Source organism: Takifugu flavidus, chromosome 6, assembly GCF_003711565.1.
Source record: "Takifugu flavidus isolate HTHZ2018 chromosome 6, ASM371156v2, whole genome shotgun sequence".
Classification (NCBI taxonomy): domain Eukaryota; kingdom Metazoa; phylum Chordata; class Actinopteri; order Tetraodontiformes; family Tetraodontidae; genus Takifugu; species Takifugu flavidus.
This window is the reverse complement of record NC_079525.1, coordinates 11,843,064-11,866,065: the sequence shown is the minus strand read 5'-3', so window position 1 is coordinate 11,866,065 and position 23,002 is coordinate 11,843,064. Positions and strand designations below refer to the sequence as shown.

The 23,002-nt window shown below is 47.1% G+C and overlaps 3 protein-coding genes across 4 annotated transcripts; 2 read left to right on the top strand and 1 right to left on the bottom strand.

Moving 5' to 3' along the window:
- The first annotated feature begins 1,404 nt into the window (after positions 1–1,404).
- Positions 1,405–11,815, top strand: LOC130527880 (palmitoyltransferase ZDHHC5-A-like). Its single transcript, XM_057036707.1, is given in 13 exon segments — positions 1,405–1,823; positions 2,858–4,184; positions 5,061–5,182; positions 5,582–5,739; positions 5,854–6,026; positions 6,204–6,306; positions 6,700–6,791; positions 7,591–7,717; positions 7,906–8,014; positions 8,090–8,199; positions 8,736–9,156; positions 9,159–9,777; positions 10,684–11,815. Coding segments are annotated over 12 exon segments (2,430 nt in total). The 5' UTR covers positions 1,405–1,823; positions 2,858–4,020; the 3' UTR covers positions 10,916–11,815.
- Positions 11,816–12,179: 364 nt separating this feature from the next.
- On the bottom strand, positions 12,180–15,066 carry tmx2b (thioredoxin-related transmembrane protein 2b). The gene is made up of 8 exons (XM_057036757.1): positions 14,766–15,066; positions 14,295–14,355; positions 14,005–14,118; positions 13,822–13,898; positions 13,640–13,746; positions 13,494–13,559; positions 13,281–13,410; positions 12,180–13,197 (listed from the first exon to the last, which is right to left on the bottom strand). The coding sequence occupies exons 1-8, from the start codon at positions 14,952–14,954 to the stop codon at positions 13,036–13,038; spliced, it is 906 nt and encodes a 301-aa protein (XP_056892737.1). The 5' UTR covers positions 14,955–15,066; the 3' UTR covers positions 12,180–13,035.
- An 839-nt stretch (positions 15,067–15,905) lies between these two features.
- On the top strand, positions 15,906–22,854 carry LOC130527886 (dual specificity testis-specific protein kinase 2-like). Of its 2 annotated transcripts, none has more exons than XM_057036721.1 (11): positions 15,906–16,115; positions 16,446–17,011; positions 18,158–18,279; positions 18,387–18,435; positions 18,551–18,697; positions 18,905–18,987; positions 19,238–19,328; positions 19,500–19,583; positions 19,659–19,745; positions 19,827–19,914; positions 20,146–22,854. In XM_057036721.1, the coding sequence occupies exons 2-11, from the start codon at positions 16,814–16,816 to the stop codon at positions 21,300–21,302; spliced, it is 2,106 nt and encodes a 701-aa protein (XP_056892701.1). In that variant the 5' UTR covers positions 15,906–16,115; positions 16,446–16,813; the 3' UTR covers positions 21,303–22,854. The 2 variants fall into 2 exon arrangements, with proteins under 2 accessions (XP_056892701.1, XP_056892702.1); XM_057036722.1 differs by having other exon boundaries at positions 15,925–16,149.
- The last annotated feature ends 148 nt before the right edge of the window (positions 22,855–23,002 follow it).

The window sequence follows — 23,002 nt, the reverse complement described above, 5'->3', positions numbered from 1 at the left end:
ATTTGTGCAATGCGGCTGTTGTGTGTGACCTGCCCTTTTACTGGTGACACCACAGACTGGAGGATGAAGGTGTGAAGAAGAGAATGCATACAGACAAACACATGAGAGGACTGAAGGCAGAGCACAACACGGGATTTATGCTGTGTTTTCAGTCAAATCCATTTTTCTCCTCTTTTCTATTCATTTCTACCATCTCTAGCAATGTTAAACTTCCTAAAATGCCTTTGTAAACATGTATTTGGTGCAGCCCATTTGCTTTACTATGGGTAGTGCGTTCAGGGATGTTCACATACCTTCCAAAAGCACGTCCAAAGTACGGAGACGACCGGTTTCCTACAAAAAGACCTCCAGCGGGCCACTTGTGTATACTTTATTTTAAAATGACTCCACCAGTTTGGTGTGAGGGCTTTACATCTATAAATGGCCAAATCTGGGACTGGGGCATACAGGAGAAGTACAGGGGCCCATGGGTCACATATCTTCATTTCTATGCATACTAAATCAATAATAGTTCAAATAGATTCAGCGGCTATACTGGCTGATCACAAGGGGTGACTCTTAAAACGTTTGGTGCTTGCTTGGTGCAACGCCTCTGAGAACATTTGGGATTCGGGAAGAAAAGTTACTGTATTCAGGACATTATTTACAATGTGCTTTTGTTTGCTAAGCCAAGCTGGTGACCCAGGCATCACAAGCTTCAGTGCTGGGAGCGACAGCAACAACTGCATGCCCTTTTTTAAACTGGTATTTCAGCTCTTTCTTTTTAGTCATGGTTTCAGTGCAAATCATGTTAAATTTTGCTGTTGTATTCTGCAACTCATAGTAGTTTTCCCTGGACGGTGGCTGGTCTCAGGCTGGTAGGGAGGAGAGGGGACCATGGGCATACTGAATGGACTGTTAATCTAGAATCCGGTCCTGAAGGGCCTTGATGTTCTTCATGAGAAATTGGAAGAGGTAATGATGGAAAAGATGGTCTGGGCTTGCCTACTAAAGCTGCTACAAAAGAGACTCGGAGGAATTGAATGGTGCTACAAGAGCATTAGTTTAATCTACTGACAAGTGGTTGGTTTCCACACTTTAACCAACGGGCAAACTAATTTTATTTCAAAGAGCTGAAGAGAAATGTAACCTGTTTTCCACAAATGCTCATCTTTGTTCTTAGATTACATGGACGACAGGGGTCATGTTGGTTGTGTAAACTGTAAAATGATATATGTATGATAATGCTATAAATATAGATCATGGCAGATAATTTGCTGCGCTCTAGTATTTCACGTTGGTTTCGTTGCGTGCTGATAGAAGGCGGGGCTCCGACTGAAGAGCCAATAAGCTGCGCTCTCAATTTGATCGACAGCTGCTCCGTCCAATCAGAGCTAATTTCTTAGCGACAATTCTACTGTTCGAGCCTGACATCAGAGTTTTGTATATATGGTACTGACAAATATGTCGGCCTTTCGGAATCTTTAAGTCCTCAGTTTTCGGGATATGCAAACAGGCTAATAATTGTTTTGGGCGTTATGCTACCTTGATTTTGGTGTATTTTATTTGATTACGTGCGGCCTACAGACAGATGCTTCGGATTTTAATAAGGAGTTTGAAACACTTGGGTCTCACCCACAGCTAACGACTCGGCTACCAGTCTCAGGTTGATTGTAAATTAGCCTCACGGTGGGGCCGCTAACATTAGATTTACCCTTCCACCTCACTAGTGTTGGGCTGGTCGTAAAATCCTGCGAATGTTTTATACGAATTGGAGGAAGCAACACGAACAGGACCCCCCATTCAACCCTTTCTCTTGCAAACCACTGTGTAAACACTTGCAGGTAAGGCTAATTTTAGCACGCTGCTAGCCGGGTTTGATTAATAGAACCAGATCATTTGAACCTAAAAAGCGATTTTAATCCTACACCTCGCATGCATTCTCGTTGTTAAATCGCTTGTGGTGACGCTTACTGTTCTATATTGTGCATTCTGCTTGATAATTTTATTATTGCACTGCTTTGACACAGCCAGGTCTCCACCCCGCTGTAAAATCATCTTAATCGGTTCGCAGTCATTCGAAGATGGATCGATGGGTCATGAATTAACAGTGTATAGGGTTCTCCTCGGCTGTTTGCAGCTTCTTCTTCTTGCGACCGTAGCTTCAGTGTGTCTCCACCCCGACTTTACTGTTAGCCACGGGCTAAAATGTGCACGGAGCCGCGCACATCGTCATGGCTCACAAGCTACAACACTGGTTTATTAAACACACATCTGTCTACAGCCTGGTTGCTGCCGCGATTAACTACAACTAGTAGCCACGAATGCTTTTCACTGCCTCCAGTCATGCATTCAGCCGGATTTGTGCACGTACGGCGGTGGATGCTGACTGGAGGAAGCCATACACACCCAGAGCGCGCGCGCGTGTGTGTGCGTGTGTGGGAAATGCAGGACGTTAAGGAACTGGATTCTCTCATTTGCAGCATTATGAGAGATGTACATCGTTTCGGCGTCACTGGCGTTGCTCACATTACCGGTAAAGTTTTCTGATTGATAATTGGCGTTTCAAAATGTAGGTCCTGCTTTCATAAAAATGATTTGAACTAGAATAAACCACCAAAATGAGATGACCCAGCAAAACATCATTATTGGAGTGAAACCAAACAGACACATACAAATATAAATATGGATATTACTCTTATTCTTATCAGCCCTGGAGCAGCTGCTGCTTCTCTTCGCCATGTTGCATTTTAACTGGCAGCCATATGCAAAATATTAATATATAATGAAATATGTACTTTCTTTATAAAAGCAAGTGAATTAACGGCAATGGACAATCTCATTAAACAAGCTCCTTTCTTCTGTCATTACTGTGTAGGTGCAACGTCGTCCGTCGTACTCCCGAGTTTTAGGCTTGTATGACTGAAGACAACATCTTGAAGCTGGACAGCAAAAGAAAATCACCTCCACCCTTTGGTGGCCATCTCAGGATGTGATCTTTCAGAGACTCTGTCCCTAGTAGGATCTGGAAGCATTGATGCTCACTGTCCTGGAAGCCTGCGTAAAGAGGTCGATGAGGAAAAAGATGAGGAACTGGAAGGAGTTCTGCTTCTCCTCCACCACAGTGGACGACTACTGTTTTCAGCTGATTTGATCTGCGACGTTATTTTTAATATGCACTTGGTTTTCCGTGCTCAAGCACTCGTTAGCTCTTCCTCAGAGCTCTTATCTGTCAGTTTTTACAAGCGCAGTGCACAGGTGAGGTGGTGTAACGACGATGCTCCATCACAGGACAGACACGCTCATGTCCCAGTTCGCTGATAACCGGCTCCGTCCCACGCAGGCCCTGGACTGAAATGCAAACCTGTGCTTCCTAAAACAGAATAAGGAAGGCGGTCGTGAGAAAGCCCTACAGGTCAAGGTCCGCCTGAGCAAGTCTAGGCGCCTGGCGCCAAGCAGGAACAGCAATATGACGACCAAATCTCTGGAGACGTTAATCTTCCAAGAATCAAGGCTGAGGGGCCTTTGATCATAAAGAAACCTACTATACTATGTAACCTTGCATTACTGCTGCCGTATTTGTACTGTACTTTTTTCCAAATCGGTCATAAATTGCTCCGACTACTACTACTATCTCCAGGTCCAAACAGGAATCACATCAGTGCAGTCCATCGTTCAGTATGGATCGAAGTACTGTGTGGGACTTTTAGTTTGTCAGTCATTAGCCCCTCCCTGTTTATGGTCTGCCTTCAAAGCTCTGACTTGAAAACAAGAGCTTTTACATCAGCCCAGCGTTTAATCTTTAAATCTCTCGTCGCACAGACACATGCCCGGACCGAAGACCAGTCCATAACAAACCTTTGCTCCCCCTTGATGTACTGAATTTGAAGACTATTTTGCTCTTCTTCCATGTGACGGACAAAGCCCTTTCATTAACATGCCTGACATTTTTTCTGTAACATTGCCCTCATAAACCTGTCGTAAACGCTGAGAAGTTGTGAATGACACGCCGCAGCATCCGCTGATACGACGCAGGAAGTGATGCCAGGTGGCAGCAGTCAAAGTGGAGGGCGGGTTCCATCCTCATCTCCACTCCCCCACGCCGTCGTTCCTCACAGCAGACCCCTGCGTCCCTCTCGGTATGTCCCGGTGTCGGCGGCCACTTTCTTCCTCGTTGGCTCCACCACGCTCTTCTTCTGCTTCACGTAAGTTGTGACGTAATTGTCATCTAGACAAATCTGACCATGCTTTGGCGTCTCCTTTATCATGTGACTTTCTATAGTGCATGAATCACTTTTCAACTTGTCAGTGTGTTACCGAAATCCTCCACTACCTGGCTTAGACAACATTAAACATTTCCAGTTGAGACTGAAGGCAGTTGCTGCTCCTCTCCAGGTCGCTTTAAGCTGTGATTAACTGGAACTAGTAGCCCTAAATCCCGTGTGTACCTCCAGTCATCAATTCAACCGTATTTATACGGAGGTGGGGCATTGACTGGAAGACGCGCGTGTGTGTGTGTGTGTGTGTAAATACAGTGGCCTCCATAGAGGTATTTATTTTGAAAGGTATTTGGATTCCATCCTCTGAAACATTAACCTAGTTTATTGTTTGGAACTGTTTTTATGTACGTTATTGGCAATAATATGGTGTGTTGTTTTAGGGTGTTATACACTATGTCAAAACCTCATTTGGGACTGTGTGCCGGTGTGTTCCAGGACTGTTTTTTTTGTTTGAAATGTAAGAAATTCACACATGCAGAAATACCCTAATCTGTGTGTGGGCCATTGTGGTGGGTTGGCAGAGCTTTAGATTAGTTAGGAGAAAATAGGTCAACATCTGTCACCCCACAAAAGCCCATCATTAGTGCCTCACCGTCTTTTAGTATTTATATCCCAACGTGCGTTCCTATGCCTCATCTTAACCAGAGGATGTAAAGGAAGAAAGTGTAGGGCCCGTGAACATGACCAGAAACTTGATGTTCCGTTCTGTTCCTGATGCTTCTGATCACCGGTCCCTCCGAAAATAAGTTGCTTGCCTTTTCCTTTTTTATCATAAATGGACATTGTCTGCTCTGTCTTCAGCTGCCCGTGGCTTTCTGAGCACTTCTCAGTGGCTGTACCCATCTACAATGGAGTCATCTTCCTGTTTGTTCTGGCTAACTTCTGTATGGCCACCTTTATGGACCCGGGCATCTTTCCAAGAGGTCAGTGTATAAACGGTCAACTATGGTGTGTGTCTGTGTTAACACAAAAGATTCTGGTCTTTGAATATGGCTCAAAAAAAGACCTGATCAAAGGAAGCTCCCTAAATTGAAGAAGTAAATTACCAGACTTCCTGCCTGTGATAGCTTTGGAACAACTCTTCAAAATGTCTGCGTTGCTTCGCTAGAGATTAAAAAACACCATCAAAGCTTTCTTGATTCATTTACAAGTTAATTCTACGTACTCCAAGCCCAAATAAGTAGAGGTGAGGAAAGAAGTGTGAGGTGTAGCTTTACACCCTGAATTAAAACACCATCCACGAGAAGGGCTTGCTGGAGGAACGGAGGTAATCTGAACATAGGGGGAGGAGACGTCATTGTGGTGCGTTCCTGTCTGCACAGCTGAAGAGGACGAGGATAAGGAGGATGATTTCCGCGCACCCCTCTACAAGACGGTGGAGATCAGAGGGATCCAGGTTAGAATGAAGTGGTGTTCCACCTGCCGTTTCTACAGGCCCCCTCGATGTTCCCACTGCTCAGTCTGTGACAACTGTGTTGAGGTGCGCACACACATATGACTCAATAATATTGCTCTTCACTGATGGAAAATTTAAGTTACTCTTCCAATGAGTAATGTCTGCATGATGTTTTTTTCTTATTAAATTACTCTGTAGGACTTTGATCACCACTGTCCATGGGTGAACAACTGTATCGGCAGGAGGAACTACCGATACTTCTTCCTCTTCCTTCTGTCACTGACGGCGCACATCATGGCCGTGTTTGGCTTTGGCTTGCTCTTTATACTCTGTCATCGCCACAACTTCGACTACCTGCACTCCATTGTCACGTATCCTTTATCATGTTCCTGTCCCCGGTCTTTAAATGCAATTTCTCCTCAAATTGTTAAAGGCAGTTTAGTTTGGTTGCACTTGTCAATGGAAAAGTATTGAATTTATTAGTGGTTTTGGAGCAAAAACCTTTTTAACAAATCCTTTAAAATTCCCCTTAACTGTTGCGCTGCCAGGTTGGCTGTAATGTGTGTTGCAGGCCTGTTCTTCATTCCTGTTGCTGGTCTCACTGGTTTTCACATAGTACTTGTGGCCAGAGGCAGAACCACCAATGAACAGGTAGGGACGCTTTGCATCGTGTTGAAGTTTAGATGCAAATGTGTGGTTGGGTTGAGCTGTTGTTGTTAATTATCTATTTAATCCATTTATCTGGATTACTGTAAATATACATCCTCTTTGTATATTCCGAATTCTATTCTATTCGATTTTATCTTATTTTTCTCTGCGCGCTTTGCTGGTTGTTGCACTGTAAATTTCCCCGTGTGGGACAATAAAGGACCTGAATCTGAATTTGAATCTGTTGCTATAAAGTGCTTTCCATGTGACTGCGACAACACTCGCTTTGCAAAAATTCAAATGAAGGTGGGGAGAGACCTATCGTCAGTTTAGTTATAGTAAAGCCTTGTTATGTGTGCTGCTTTGCAACTGAAAAGACTTTGGCCTTTTCACCAGGTAACAGGAAAATTCCGAGGAGGAGTTAATCCGTTCACCAATGGCTGTTGGAAGAATGTTTCTCACGTCCTGTGTAGATCACAAGCACCCAGGTACGCTCTAAACTTGTCTTTATAAATTAGCTTCTAAGGGAACAAATTTACATTTCAGACCTTTCAATATACATGCTATGGCTGGTGTGTTATTTTCTAGGTTTGTTTATTTGCTAGGCTGCAGCACTCCCACCCATGGCCCTACTAGGGATGGGTGGATTAGTGACTCGAATCAAAGCTCTCACAGAGTCAAGACCTCCACCAAGCGGCTCATTTTGACACATATTGTGACACATATTGTGACACATATTGTGACACATATTGTGATACATTTTGACACATATTGTGACATACACCTAAAATTAATACTCCACTTAACTGGAATATCTTCAATGAGTTGTATATTACTCATGTTATATCGAAGGGTTAGCCTCTGTGATTATAGACCATGATTCCGATGAAAGAAAAGGGTCTTGGAGAGAGATTTGAGTTGTCTTCCTTTTAATGGAGGTTGCAGCTCAATTCCCCAGAGGGAGAGGACAAACGGCGGCCGACACATGACCTCCTTGTTAATGATAAAATATGTCACCTTTTTGCTGAATACCTCCTCCTAAAGTCGTCTTTTCCGTCAGTGGATGCATTGCTGTCTTCAGAATTCCCTGCTCCTGTCCAGCAATAAAAAAGTTCAGTCCGTTACAGACAGAGACAGTGAAGGCCATTTTAACATTCAGAGCAGGAGAGTGAGCTCTAAAAAGGAACATTTTCTTGAATTTTCTCCCGTCTGGTCTCTCGAGCATCACTTTCACCGATTACTCACGCATTCTTGGTGACGGACTAATTCCCTATGTGCTCGTTGCAGGTATCTGGGCAGGAGGAAGGGTAGCCAGAGCGTTTGTGTGCAGCCACCATTTCTGCGTCCACAGCTCACTGAAGCTCAGCTGGCTGCAAAGATCCTGGACAACGGCATACAGGTGGTCCCACACCGGGTATATTCAGATAGACTTTGAATAAAACAATTACTGCCTTTTGACTCGCATCACATACAGCTTACCAGCTAAATAATACTGTGCAGATCAGATTTAATTTTGTCTGCATCACCTTTATGCTTTTACTGGGTGGCAAAAGGTCTTTTATGTATTCGGTGTAACTAAATAGTTCCCAATCTTTTCTCCAGTCCAAGTCCAGTCTGGAGATGATGGAAAGCCAGTCATGTGACGCTGAGCCGCCGCCTCCTCCGAAACCAGAGCTCCGCTACCCTGGGATCACCAGAGGAAACGCTGAGGGTAAACCATTCGCACTTCCTGTTAGAACTTTCCCTTCAGAGCAGCTTCTTAAATTCTTTCTCCCCCCTCCTGCAGAGTGCAGTCTGCTGAAAAAAGCCCCTCCGACTCCAACTATGTACAAATACAGACCCAGCTACAGCCCAGGAGAGAACCACACAGTTCTCACTCATGCTTATGCCAACCAGGTAACGCGCACGAGCACGCTGCAGAGATAATGGCATTCGACAAATCCGGCCTGCTCTAAATTATTTTTCTTTCGATTTCTTGATTTGGTTTCTCAGTGGCTTTCTGTTGATCAGTATCAGTAAGTGATTGTTCTGAAAGTGTTTTTGTCCTCTTTCACCTTCTGACTTCTTTCCTGTCGCTGCTCTGTTTAAACCCACATACGGGTGCGATTCAAGTACCACAATGTAGACCGCAACAGTTGTAGAGCCTTTGGAAGTCCCCTTCCTCCTCCCTTCCTCCCCAAGGCCCCTGCACTGCTTTTGTCCTTTTCAACACCAGTTGATGTTTGTTTCTTACCGATTAGGATCACTTGTCCTAAAATGTATAAAGTTACTTTCAGTTGTCTTTTCAAGCGTGGGTATTTTCCTCATTTAGACTCTGTCCTCACTGTAATAACACTGGTGGTCTTTGATTCACCTGTACTTTGCTGTCTGTTGTTCTTTTTCGTCCATCTCCCCCCCTCTTCTCTTTGCTTCCTCCCCTTCTGCTCCTTCAGTTGAGTCGAGAAGAGAGTGTTGGAAGCGCCAGAGATTCCACCTCCTCCACGTCCTCCCTCCTCCAGGCCAGTCAGCAGCCTGGCTTTCGCTCCCAGCCTAGTCTCGACCGTAAGGACGCTTCATCAGGGGGAGGTGATAGGAGGGAAGGAGGCCGAGAGGGAGTAGGAGGCATCCCCGGATACTCCCTTGGAGGGCATTCGTACCCCTCCTTTTCAGACCCCACCGTCCTGTCCGAAGTGGCGTCGCGATCTTCTAGCTCCACGCACACGTCAACAGGCACTGGCAACCTCTCTGAGACGACCACGGCCTCAGTTAGTTTCAAGAGCTTTGCCAATCAGACGCCCCCCCCACACCACCCGTCCCGCAACGGCAGCCTTTCCTACGACAGTCTGCTGGCAGGCGATGAGGAGTTTCGCAAAGGCCCGGAGTTTCCCCGGGCAGAGCCTGCACAGCTGCAGCCGCCGGCTACAGCTCACCGTTCATGTCTTCCCAGAAGAGGGTTGCCGACATGTCCTCCCAGTCTCCCCACCACCACCACTCCTCCCACCACCATCACCACCACCCCTTCCTCCATCGGTCCTCCTCCACATCCTCCTCCCCACCGCCTCCCCAGGAGAGAGACCACGTGCTGGCGGAGCCCCACCATTTGCCTGCCAACAAGGCCTTGGCTCCCTCTTCCTCCTCTGCCCTGTCCCCCCCACACCACCACCATCACCACCACCACTCTCGCCATCACCACCACCACTCCCACCATCACCACCACTCCTCCAGCTCGCGCCCCCCGCGCTTTGCCGTCCCTCATTCAGTGCCCCACCCTTACCGCACACGCTCCACCGACACCCCGTTGGGCTCCGCCTCCACGACTCACCCGCCCCACTCCCCTCACCCCCCTCCCCTGGGTAAATCACTCTCTTACTCGAGTGCCGCCGCCGCCGAATTGCAATACCAACTGGTCCGGAAGGCCTCGGCATCAGCTGGAGCCAATGCAGCGGGGGTAGGAGGAGGTGGAGGGATGGGAGGAGGAGGAATACAAGCGCCAAAGTGAGTATGACGTTCAGCTTTTCTCAGGACAGTTGGTTTCCTGCTAAACTCTGAAAAATCCACCTGCCCAAACTGACAACTTGATTGGCTGCTCCTGCTCCTCCCCTGTCTCTTTCTCCTCCTGCCAGACTACTTGTGAGTTCCTCTTTTTACTTCCCTGAGTGTTCTCCCATCCGTCTTGGTCTTTTCACCGTGCTCCTGTTGTGTTCTGTGTGACGCCTTCACGCTCATGGTTCTGTTTGACGCCATCATTAACGCTCGCCGGTGACATCCTTGCTGTCATATCAAGCAGTCCATTCCAGACGTCTTTTGAAAGTGACAATTTTAATGAATGTGCTTCTATAAAATTAAATTCAACTTTATTGAGATACACAGAGGAACCATGTGAGAGAATTATGGTTAATGTGCCATGAGCCACAGTGAAAGGAGACTCGCCACATGTGCTTATATTAGTGAAGAAGCTTAGAATAGCTTAGAAGAAAGAATAAGTGGTTCCACAAAACTATAAAGAAGCCCGTGGATGTTCTGGTTTTCTTCAATTAGAGAGGATTATCAGGCGGTTTGTTTGTTGCTACACCATCACTGAGAGAGTCAACCTCCGCAGAACTGAGATTAGAGCACAACATGAAGACTGTCAGTCCTTTGTCCAATGCTGCTGAGTCCCTGAAAGATGGTTTTCAAACTTGGTGGGTCAGCGTGCAGAAGTACCGGTAATCTGATTTAAAAACCTGGATTTTTGTGAATTTTAAAGGTTTTCAATGAGCAACCCACAGAAGAAATCATCCTGCTTCATTTTGTTGTTTATTATTTTGTGAATCATTCATCTCTTGTCGTTAAAAAGACTAATTTGGCCGTGTTATTCACTCCCCCTCTGCCTCTCTGCCCTCGTTTTGTATCTCAAATCAGGGATGAACTGGTTCAGATGAAACCGCTAAGTCGGACCAACTGCAGCCAGCTCTTCTCCTCTTCCTCCTGCTCTGCCCCTTCCTCCCCATCTCACCTGGCTGGTGCGTCTACTCGACCGGGGGTGGCCTGTCCTGGCTCAACACTGATGCCGAGTCCTGCACACAACTGTCAAGCTGGAGGATTAAAGAAGGCGGCCGGCGTCGGTGGCACCACCTATGAGATATCTGTGTGAGCGGCTGGACCAAGCGTGAGGACTGGTGGATCAGAGATCACTCAGAGATTTAAGATCTCCCCACTGGTTGGCTCATTGACTGAGGACTCTTGCCTCCAGATGTCCACTTGTGTGTGTGCTCCACAGGCCTGGACCTGACAGAAGTGGAGACTTTAATGGACATTTTATTTTAGTCCTTCTAACCCGGTAGTTAACACACTCTTCGCTGTTGGACCTTAACTTGGCTGCTTGAGACTCTGGACAACGATCCGACAGATCACATCAGTCCTGCTCCTGTTGGGTCAAACGTTCTTTCAGTATCGATGTTTGAGATGTTGTCATTTAAGCGTTTTCAACTTCAGTGACCACGATAGAGAAGCGGCTGATGTGAAGCCCGACTTGGAGCGACAGGCCAACGACCTCGTGGACTAATGACCCTCCAAGCGAGGCCTGGAAAGAACGTTCACTTGGAAGAGGTCGTCGGCCATTTTGGATCATTTTCCGATCAGTTATGATTCCATGTTTGTACAAAAATGTGATTTTTCAATGTGGACTTTTGTCGTTGCTTTTTTTTTGGTTTGTTTTTTAAAAAAATGCATAGCATGCACTTCTTTTCCTATGAGTGGCCGTGTCTGTATGTCATCTGTTCCAACAAAAAGGAGACAAACTAAAGTAAGAAATTGGATATTTTTTGGTGTAAGCAACCTTCCCCACCCCTCTCAAGGAATAAGAATTTTTTTAATGTCACCTAAATTATTCTAAATTGTTTTATATGAATTTCTATGGACTCATAAGTAACTTTGACTTGTTAATGAGTTTTAATCCTGTGACTGTGTCTTTGATAAAAAAAAATTAAAAAAAAGAGCCAGCTCAAAGTTTGTGGCATCATCACTCGGCTCAATAAAATACTTTGACTTCTGACAGGTTTTGTTCAAACCCTCGCAATTTTCATTTGACAAAGGATAAAACTTAAGAAAGTGGAGTCTGTTCAGCATATATTTTCTTCACAATTGTTTCATACCTTTTAATAACTACTTCAAATCTGGTCGTAACGCACATTAAGTTCTATTGTGTGTGATCAGTAGTGCTTTCAGATCAAATTTAGATCCATAAATTAACTCTGACGAGGGACTTGTTCCAACTCCTGGAGGTGCCATGAGTGGTGGTGGGCTGGCAGTAAAGTGGTTAGAACCACTACCTCACAGAAACAAGGTCATGGGTTCAAACCCCAGGAGCACCAGACAGCTCAACACCAGAACATGGTGACAATGACAAGACAATCCACAACACTGGAATCAATCTTTAATCAGTAAACTAACAGATTAGCCAGCAGTGTTTGATCTCTACACTTTAAAAAAAACAACCTATTGAGATTATAAAATAAATATTAATATGACACTGCATCAAATGCTTGAATATTAACACTCAGTTGCTGTGCTGGACAATAAAACCAAACAGACTACAGGAAAGGATCAGTGACAGTGTGAAATCATCAAATACAGATAAATCCAGTGATCAAGCACAGCAGAGGGAGGCCAGGAGCCCCCCCCCCCTAGGAATGGCACAGAAACTTTAAAGTCATAATTAATAAGAATTAAAAAAACAAAGTAAAAAAAGTGACAAACCAACCTGATGGAATGTTGTATAGGAATATGGAATGAAGGTACAGTAGGTCCAAATTAACAGGCCAGATCATGCACACATGCATACGAACGTATAAATGTCCAATCTTGTTGTCTTTTGCAAAATTAACTGCTCTCGTTTGTTTCGGTGACACAACAGCTGCTGTTAAACAAGCATCAACATCAAAAATTTAAAAACACTCAACAGCGCCGTGAACGCCGCTGACTTCTAAGAGAACATTAGATGAATGAACGGTTAATCGGAGTAATTTGATTAGTAAACGTCGCTCAACACATTCACAGCTTTTTTTTTTGATCACCAAGCCCGCCGATGTCTCTGCTCTGTGGATACGGCGGTTGCAAAAATGGACTCAGACAGGAAAACAAATATTAAGCTGAAACTCTACCAAGACGGGAGCGAGAAGATCCCACCCAGTGACGCCACGTGTGACCTCGTGAGGAGCAGAGGAAGGAAGAGTGTTTCCACTCACAAGTCCAAGCTGGGGGACAGCGACCGTCCTATTTGTCCTTCTTGGTTTCAGACTCTTCCGCTGTGCTGGGCTCCTCCTCCTCGGGGACAGGTGGGAACTGGGACAGGCTCTCCTTATCGCCTTTGCTTTTGTTGAGCTTTTTGGATTTCTGGTAGAGTTCGTTCAAGTTGAATTCCCGGATTATGTTTTCCTGGAGGTGTTAGACAGGCGGCGTGAATGCGAGCAAGTGCAACAACGTCAGAAAGACTCCTGATGTGTGTTGATCCAACCAACCTCAGTGAAGCTCCAGGACACAGCTCGACCTTTCTTATCCACCTGAGGGCGACGCATCACCTCTTTCCCTCCCTGGAACAACACCAGTGAGGGAAGCTGTTTGGACAAAGGAGAGGTGGAAACCTTGTACCTGCAGGGTAGAATTCAGATTCACACAGTCAGATTCCTCCTCAGTTCCTCAAATTAACCCACAAAGGCAAAAAAGGGTCTTACTTTTTGGAAACCTCTCCGTATCGCCCAATGTCCACTTTGCCGAACTTGAGGCCAGTGCAGTTATACCTATGAGGGACAGCAAATGGGGTGAGTGGGTGGGTGACAGACCTTCGACATTGAGGAGGATGAGGCAAACCCGGTCTCACTTCAGGGAGAGATCTGCATAGACTGAAGCAAAGGACTGACACTCTGGAGACCAGTTGGCAAAGAATTCAACGATCCACGTCACACGATTGTCCCTCTCCAGCTCGTCCTGTACACGGAAACAATGATGGTAAAGGACTCAACCTTGGACCCTGGACAAGGCGCCACTCCAGCACATACTCACATCGATGGTTTTGTCACTGAAGTATTTGATATACTCTGGTCCCATGTAGAGCGGAGGCTTGCAGGTCATCAGAAACACTGAGGGGAAAAAAGAAGTCTAAGCACAAGCATGCTGCCCATATTAAATACAAACCTCATTTCCCCAGGCAAAAACGTATTTGGTGATATTTGTGTGTTGGCTGACCTATGCACAGCGTCAAGTACAGCAGTCCCATCCTGATATCCAGTCTGAAGAACAGAATGACATTGGCCACTTTGCTAAACAGGATGATGTTGCCCACGTGCTGCTCCACAGTGACTGTCAGGAACAAAACAAGAGAGGTCCTTAAATTACTCCAGAGAATAACCACGCATCAGGCAATCCATAGAACTGCCAATGGATTGAACAGTAAGTTTTTATTTGTTCCTACTGTAGATCAGGAATAAACCAATCTATAAAAATCACGCTGCTGCTGAGGGAAAATCGGGACTCACTTGCACGTCTATTCTTCATCATGACGATGGCACTGAGGAACATGAGGATCTCCACCTCTCTCTGTGGACACAAATAGCATCATAAACACTGATTAGACATGGTACTAGCAACAGTGGCACGAAAAGCTCCCTTTTAACAGGAGGAAACCTTGAGCAGGTCGATGGAGATGAGGTGGTCAAAGGATCAGGTTTCTGCAGCCCGTGACAACAGAACCAAACTGATGCTAAAGGTTTTCTGATCCTGTTCTATCTAAACATTAGCTTAGCTAGAACAAAAACTGGAGCTGCAGAATGAATGACTACTCCAAAAATGCAGGTTTGGGCTCAATCTCTGGGCCATCCTGGTCCAGGCAGCTTCTAATTTGACAGTGATCTGGCATGTATTCTCTCCCTCGACCGTTTGTCCACGCATTGCCCAGCTAAACTAGCGGACTCACGGACAGTTTAGGACTCTTTCCCCCCCATACAGACCCAGTCAAAGTCACAGGGGTTGCCGTCCTCTCGCTGTGTGGACAAATGTTCGCAGATGCCAGGCGTCTTCCGGACGGCTAGAAAGGCTATCGACATAAACAGCGATGCTACATAGTACGGCTTCAGTAGCCATTTGTACACCTGCGGCAGGTGGTACAAGAAAGCGAACAACGGCGTCAGTAGAGCCATTTTAAACCGTCTATCAGCGAAATGAATAGAAATTTGACCCTGAAAAAGACCCAGTAGCGCTAACAGCCAGTGCTATGTCGCTGATCGGGCAACCGGAAATACAACGTCCCGATGCAAAATAAAGGTTTTAAGAAATAAGTGTCATACCCTATACCACAATAATTGCGTTTAATGAAAACATCCATACCATTTCACTCATGCAGAAGGATGTAAATTTATATATTTTTAGTTACGTGGGTTCTTACCTCGGGAATGATCGCATACATCGACACCTGTGCTTTAATTGTGAAGGTTGGAATTTTCCACTTCCGCGTTGAGGTCAGCCGAGGGACCTTCGCACAGGACAGGGTCGGATTGGGATGTGCGGGTCAACCGGTGGTTTTTGTTTATTCCCACATGAACAAAGAAAAACAGTAATTTCTCAATTTCACAATCAACCATCGCTCAGGAAGTCCCTGCCTTTTAATTGTGTCTCTTTTACCTTCAGATTCATTCCTGGCGTTAATTACGCGCAAACACAAACCCTGCACTTATGGGTTAGTTAGCAGATAGAAAAAGATTTGACGTCATCTGACCCAATATTTCCAGCTGTCACAATTGTAATTTAATCACAATTTAATCTGATGTGACACAATTCTGTGTTATAAATGGTGGTATTGTCGTGATGCCACATTGATGTCATCGCCGGGCTTGTGATATATGTATATATGTGCGTTGTATCTTGCGTTGTTTTATTCTCGGATAGTTCAGGTCAAAAATACCAAGAATTAGGGCGAAAACAAGGTTCAAAACTGTCGTCGTTGATCAAAAAACACCAAAACAAACCCATTGAAACCACCCAGCGTTCCACGTATTATTGTCGTATTCATCAACTTGTAATAATGCACAAGTTACGTATTTATAAACTATAAACACCTTGGCTTGTGCGTGAGCGTACGTGCTTGGCGGAGCGCGCGTGCGCTCAGAAGGGGAGCGAGAGAGAGAGAGCGCGAGAGGGGGGGGCACAGCGGGAAGTTACTTCCGCTTCTGACCATCTCGATTCTGGGAGAATTCATCGCTGTTGTCGCCTTTAGGAGCGGCCTTGTGGAGCACAAACTGCGGCCGCTCTTCTGCTTCCTCTCCCGGCGCCCGGAGGGTTTCATCGACTCGGACCGACGTGAGGTAAAGCGTCCGGCCTCCGTCGCTGATAGCCGCGGTGGGTAGCAGCGGGTCCTGTTAGCCGCAGAAACCTTAGCGTGGGGATTAAATTGACGGTCAATTTGCCATTTTTCTTAAACGAAATGAAATGAAATAATAATAGAAGGAACGTCGGAGGGGTTAATCGTGTCGTGGTGCATTTGTAAGCCTGGTTGAGCGGAGGTGGGAGTTTATCCCCGGGGATGCTAGCCGCGCACGTATCCGCGTCGGAGGGTCTGTTGTGTCGGTCCTCGCTGCACCGTGGGCAGATTGTCCCATTCATGCGTGTTCCTGTTTGTGCCTACACGTTCTCAGGGAGCAGCATGTGGACGCCGGGCTCCGGGCCCCTTGTGCGGTAGAATCTCCATTCTGGGCCGCTTCGACTGAGGGGATGACGGAGACGAGCAGCCATGGACTCCGGAGCATCCGCCAGGCTGCCCAGGAGCTCACATGAACGGTGCAGATGACCTCAGAAGGTTTGCACTGGCACCTGGACCAAGTCGCCGTTTATTCTGCTCCTCAAGCGAAGCCGTGAAAGATCCTCGCCTCCATAAGTCACTGGAGCTGTTTCGGTCCTTCCTGACACGATGGCGGTGGGAAGCGCCACGGCGTTGTCCCTCAGGACTAGTTCATACTAACAAGATATCTTCTGTTCTTGGGGGGGCGGGGGGCACACGAGCAACATGGACTTCCACACAGAGTGTTCCTTCTGTGATCCAGAGGACGGGCTGGAGGAGCCGCCGCTCCACAGCATTCACGCGCCCAACAGGATGCGCCCGTCTTCGTACCGGGCCCTCAGGAGCGCCGTGTCCAGCCTGGCGCGCATCGACGACTTCTTCTGCGAAAAGATCGGTTCGGGCTTCTTCTCGGAGGTCTTCAAGGTAAGTGATGGTTGCCGGCGACGACGGCAGCAGCTTCCGTGGTTCATTTTAACCTTCAAATAATAAGAAGAGGGGTAAATGTTGTTCTCTTCTCTATGTGGGGCTCATTTCAAGACTTGTTTCATCTTCACTGATACATAAAAATGTCTTTTTTTTAATAAAAAATATTTAACTGTGCCACCTCCTGACAGCAGGGGGTGCTGCAGCCCCCCTCCCCTGCCCTTGTCTTTATGTCAAGGTTATGGCAGGAGTTCAGTGATGATGTCTTCTCACCTCGTCTCCTCTGTGCTGCTCTTTTTGTGTGGAACAGTTGCAACACAGCAGCACACGCCGGCTGTATTTAATATATATGCTTGAGGGGTTTTTGATTTTTTTTTCTTGCTGTGAGGCAGTTTTGGCCCAGTGGAACTCAGTGGTGTGTGTCTGCTGTAGGCTGCTGGGTCAGGATTCAGTAATGGCCCATTGGATTTGTGCAGATCAGGGGGAGTGATGGGAAATCCACAAAAGCCTATTAGTGATGCACTATTATTACACACAGACACAGTCACAGACACGGCTGCGTGCGCTTGTGGGTTCAGACACTGGCTGCAGACACAATTTACCAGTGACTTCTTCAGTCACGCATGACCTCCCTCCCAATAGCTGATATACTGCCATTCTTCACCGATCACGCTAATCCCAGACATCGTTTAAACAATATAAAACAGCTCAGTCTGAGGTCAATAAACAACAATTGGAAAGAGTTGCAGTAATACGAGCAACAGTTCATTAAAGTGGAAAGTCCAGGCTAGCTGCTAGTACCATCAAGCTGAGAATAGTAAGTTAGCATGTGTTAATTTCTACCTATGCAGTGATCAATAAGGACTATTCTTACTTGATTTCTCTTATAAAGCTGATTAAATTTATGAATATAAATCCTAAACATTTTCTATATAAGAACAGCTGGCTTTCAAACAGATTCTTTTGCTTTCACCACTGCTTTGTTTTCTCATTGACCAACAAGGTAAATGCAGCAGCTATAGCATGTTATGCTAGGTTGGATTGCACTGCCAATATCTGTTGAGTAGCCGTTCCTGTCTTCAGTGCCATTTATCTTTGATTGTGCTGTCACTTTGTTGGACTCTGACTCCTCTGGTCATATTTCAGGTGCAGCATCGGATCACAGGGCAGGTGATGGCCCTTAAAATGAACACCCTGGCCAGCAACAAAGCCAACATGCTACGAGAAGTGCAGCTAATGAACAGGCTGTGCCACCCCAACATACTACGGTAGATTTCTGCATATGTTCCAAAACAAGAGCACCAATAATTAAAAAAGAAGAAAAGTACACGTCTCTAAAAAAGGGTTGTTTTCATAAATCCATCCTTCTCGTTAGGTTTCTTGGCGTTTGCGTTCACGAAGGCCAATTACATGCTCTGACAGAGGTACCATAAAAACCTATATAGAAAAATAAAGCATTTAAACTCACCATTGTTAGTTCTGAAGTACAGAAAAGAGTTTTTCCCCCCTTCATGTCTGCCAATCTTCCTGTTTTTGCAGTACATAAATGGAGGAAACCTGGAGCAGCTGTTGGACAGTGACCTCTACCTGTCGTGGAGCGCCAGAATTCGTCTGTCCCTGGACATTGCCCGAGGGCTTCACTACCTGCACAGCAAGGGCGTCTTTCACCGAGACCTCACCTCCAAGGTGCAGTGTTGACGTTACTGCACTAAGAACCAAGATTCAGCCCGACGTGTGAACGATCGACTGAAAAATAGGCTGGTTTGATGCGTTTGGCGTGCGTTGACACTAAGGCTCATTAACATCAACAGTCCGTCGTCTTTAAGCTGTGAACGTGCGCGCACGCGTCCGTAACGCCCGTAGACGTGTTCTGATTGGAACTTCTCCGTGCAGAACTGTCTGGTACGCTGTGAAAATGGCACCTTCACCGCCGTGGTGGGCGACTTTGGCCTGGCTGAGAAGATCCCCGATTACAGGTCAGTGTGATGAAACGTTCCGTCCTCTCGCAGCCAACCCCCCCCCCCCCCCATGAAAGAGCTACATTGACCGGCCCTGATGTCATTCTGATGTCACCCAGCCAGAGAACACTGCCGGCTGCTCAGGCTTGATGAGGCTCATGAGGCTTGTGCGGTTGTTTTATGGTCTTTATTCAGCTATTGAGCAAAGGGGAAGTTGTTCCGTGGTGGTTCGTACGCTACAGCTAAAGCTACGCTGCTGTAATTACAGTGACGACGCTGGCAAACAGCCTTTAGCCATCGTGGGCTCCCCCTACTGGATGGCTCCTGAAGTTCTGAGAGGGGAGCTGTACAACGAGAAGGTAAATCTATGAAACGAGGGATCAAACGGAACACGTGGGTCCGATGACCTCACAAGTCCAGTTGCTTTTTTTTACGTAAAACTCAGATCAGGCTCAGGATTCTGTGTTTGTGATCCAGTCTGCTGCTGTGATGTCAGTGGTTGAGATGTTGGACCTTGGTCTCCCACTCAGGTGGACGTTTTTGCGTACGGCATCATCCTGTGCGAGATCATCGCTCGGATCGAGGCCGACCCAGACATCTTACCCCGGACGGAGGTGGGTGGTGTTTTTTTTTTTTTCCTATTGCGCTTGCACGAGCAGCTGTTTTCAGGGCGTCGCTTGTGATTTCAGGACTTCGGTCTGCACGTGGACGCGTTTGCCAGGATGGTGGGCGATTGCCCGGCCGCGTTGTTCAACCTGGCCGTCAGCTGCTGTAACGTAAGCACGCGTCGCTTGTGGTGGGAGAGGATGTGTGGTGTGGCCGCCGCGCGTACGTGACGCCATCATCCCTGATTTCAGATGAGCGCGGAGAAGCGGCCCTGCTTCGCCGACATCGTCGTGGAATTGGAAGCCATGAACGAGGGGGAAGAGAAGCCAGCTGCACTCGGTAAAACTTGGTTTCTTTGAAGGAAAATAACAGATGACAAACTGGGACTGCTTTGATCTCTTAGCGCTTGTTTTCATCGAATTTATTTTGATCTTTTATCTGCATGTGTTTTAACGATGTGTAAAATCCAAGTTTTGTGTGAGCGGACCAGAAAAGACGCGTCCTGAAGGCTGTTTCGCAGGTCTTTTAGCTCCCACATTCACTCACAACGTCCGTCTCTTCCTGGTCCAGAGACCCCAGAAGTGGACGTCAGCCCGTACCGGCGCCGCAGCTCTCCTTGTTACCCAGGCAACCGCAACCACCAGTCACAAGGCCTGGCGAGGAGTCAGTCGGACGTGCTGCGGCCAGCGGGCTTTACTTCCCCCCACCACGGAACCCCAGCCCGGGTCAACCCGTTCTCTCTCAGGCAAGACCTGAACGGGGGGCGCTGTAAGCTCTTGGACACGCCCAGCAAGTCGGTCATCTCATTGACCTTCACCCTGCCGGCGCTTCGGGACCCGTGCGCCCCCCAACACCTCTGCAGGTCGTTGCCAAGGAGATGCCAGTCCCTCCCCTGTACACCGGAGCTGGGTAGGAGCCTATCCTTGTCCAGGGAGGTGGACGGTCTGGAGCTGGAGGAAGGTGGTGTTAGAAGAACGGGCGCATGGGTGGAAGGTGACAACGGGAGAGACGAGGAAAGGGTTAAAAACGGAATTCTGCCGGGAGACGAAGCCGAGGGGAGCAAGTCGACACGAAAGGAAGTTACCCTGGAAGACGACTCGGGCCTTCTGGAGTTAGGGACGTTGTCTCTGGAACGCTTAGAGGAAGAGGAGGAGGCAAGCGTGCGCCTGACTGAACCTATGGACTGCACCAAGTCTCCCATAGAGTCCATATGTGACAAACCCAGCGCCACTTCCTCCTCCGCTTTCCAAACCAATGGCTGGACACTTCCCGTCTTCAGCGGCCCGCCGTTGCTGCCTCCGCTACCGCGACTGGACAACAACAACCGCTTGGCCGCCATGATGGGCCGGCGCTGCGGCGGGGGGGGCGCGTCCAACAGTTACAGCGAAGGCCACTTTATGACATCAGACCCCGGCGGCACATCCGAGCAGGACGACGTGGTGTCCTGTCCCAGCTGCTGCCTGGTTGGTCTGAATTTCCCCTCGGTGTGCCTCCGCGGTTCTGCCGCCGTGCCCGCCCAACGTCAGAGGGCGTCCTTGCTGTGTCGGCGGTCCTATCGCAACCTGAACGGCCCCATATCCGGCAGCAGCAGCTCCACGCCCACCACCGCCCCGCCGTCCGTCAGAGTCCTGCTCTGCCGCGGGACAAACGGCCTCGGAGGGGCGGGACTCTCGTTGCCACACGAGACGGGCCAGTCGCTGCCAGAAGCCCAAACATATGTGTCCTAGGACGGTTCTGGTGCCGTGACAAGGTTGATTAGTTAAGACTGAAGATCTGGGTCTAGCTTCAGCCGGGGGTGGTGCGGAGAACAAGGTCCCGAGCGCGGAGCCTCATCACCGGCCACCCTTCAGGTGTTCTGGGGTCGCTGCTGTCGTCAGTAGGTTGCGCCAAGGACCCAAACCCAGCTCATCTGAACTCTGGCGCGGACCAAACGAGCAAACGAACCCTGGTTCGGATCGCTTGGAGCATGAATGCAAACGGAAGAGCGGTGAAAATGAGAAGTGACGTAGTGAAACAACCGTACAAAAACAACTTGATTTAAGCAGCCTGTGTAACAATGATGGACAGATGGGTGAAGAAGGAGGGAAGGGGAGGAAAACAGACAGGAACGTACATGTAAATGAGTTATTACAGCTGAAGAGGGTGGATTTCCATCTGTGAGCCGCTGCTTTAGCCTCTGTCCTCCTCTCTTTTGTGTGGCAGCTCTTCTGTTCCTTTCCACTTATCAAACCCGCCAGTGGCTGCTTGACCTTTTTGTTTGATTTGGAACTAGTGTCCGCATCTGCTTCTGTTATCTACTTGTGTAATTTATTTAAACAATTTCTCCATTTAAACACAGCAAACGTTCATTTATTTCCATCACTGCTATTCGGTGGTGTTACGATTGCAGTAAAATCAGAAAAAACATCCCACTTTCAGCGTTTAAAGATGTGTTCATTTTAACATCGGTTAAATCTGGGACCAAAACGGACACATTTCCAGTGAAGTCCTGCCCACAGGTATTAAAGTTCTGGGATTGTGAGGAGCTGCTGTGGGATCTGGACCGACACCCTCACAGGTTTGGACTTCAGCTGCAGTTTATACGTTTTTGAAAATAAGATTTAAAGATTTACACTCTCCCCTTTTATAGCAGCCAAATTTTGATGTGTATGGAAGACTGACAAGCTGTTGCTTAAGTTGTCATGTAAAGTCTATTTTTGCACTCAAGTTGGCAGCACAAGGTGTGTGTGTGTGTGTGTGTGTGTGTGTGTGTCCTTCACATGTCAAATATTCAGTAACTTGTATGATGAGGACATGTGATGTAGGTGTGTATATTTATTGGACATTCTGCAGTATGTGTATATCAGCAAACGGTACAGTGAAAAACTACTTACAGGATAACTTGAGTCTTTTTTCCGATGTCAAACTGATTCTTGCAGGTTTTTTTTCTCTTGTGGGCCTGTTCTTACTCTTAGACTAGTGCAATAAACTCATAAACAGGTCAAACCTTCTGTTAACAGTAAAGCAAGTGGAAGATTAAATGAGGAAAATGCAGGTGGCACATTCCCTTTAAAGTAACAGAAAAGCTGTTTTTAATTTTAAATTAATGAGTGTTTATGAAGGTGTGCTGGGTTGTCACATTGCTGAGTGGTCTTTTCCCCCATCATTTTAAACTGACTTTGGGGAATAACTGTGACCATTTGGGTTATTGTGGTCTAATTTGTGTTGATTTGTTTGTGTTAATGTTACCAGTTTGTTGCTGAAGAGATTTGGAAAATAAAGTCGTGATATGACAAAAGACTTCCTGCGTCAGATTGTAACAACGAAATTCGCCTTTTTCGTCCACAGGTTATAATGGCGCCATCTTCTGTCCGTTTAGAGTAATTACACTTACCGCTGGTTAAATTTTCGACCACACACACATGGTTTCCTGCTGCTGTTGCTCGCT

What these genes read in the sequence shown, in the direction of transcription:
- tmx2b (XM_057036757.1), bottom strand. Translation starts at nt 14,954, where the DNA reads ATGGCTCTACTGACGCCGTTGTTCGCTTTCTTGTACCACCTGCCGCAG. An exon ending in GATGAAGAATAGACGTGCAA is followed by an intron (nt 14,119 to 14,294) that starts GTGAGTCCCGAT and finishes TGTTCCTGACAG; the next exon opens with TCACTGTGGAGCAGCACGTG. An exon ending in TGTCCTGGAGCTTCACTGAG is followed by an intron (nt 13,198 to 13,280) that starts GTTGGTTGGATC and finishes TAACACCTCCAG; the next exon opens with GAAAACATAATCCGGGAATT.
- LOC130527886 (XM_057036721.1), top strand. Translation starts at nt 16,814, where the DNA reads ATGGACTTCCACACAGAGTGTTCCTTCTGTGATCCAGAGGACGGGCTG. An exon ending in GGGAGCTGTACAACGAGAAG is followed by an intron (nt 19,329 to 19,499) that starts GTAAATCTATGA and finishes TCTCCCACTCAG; the next exon opens with GTGGACGTTTTTGCGTACGG. An exon ending in TGGCCGTCAGCTGCTGTAAC is followed by an intron (nt 19,746 to 19,826) that starts GTAAGCACGCGT and finishes CCCTGATTTCAG; the next exon opens with ATGAGCGCGGAGAAGCGGCC.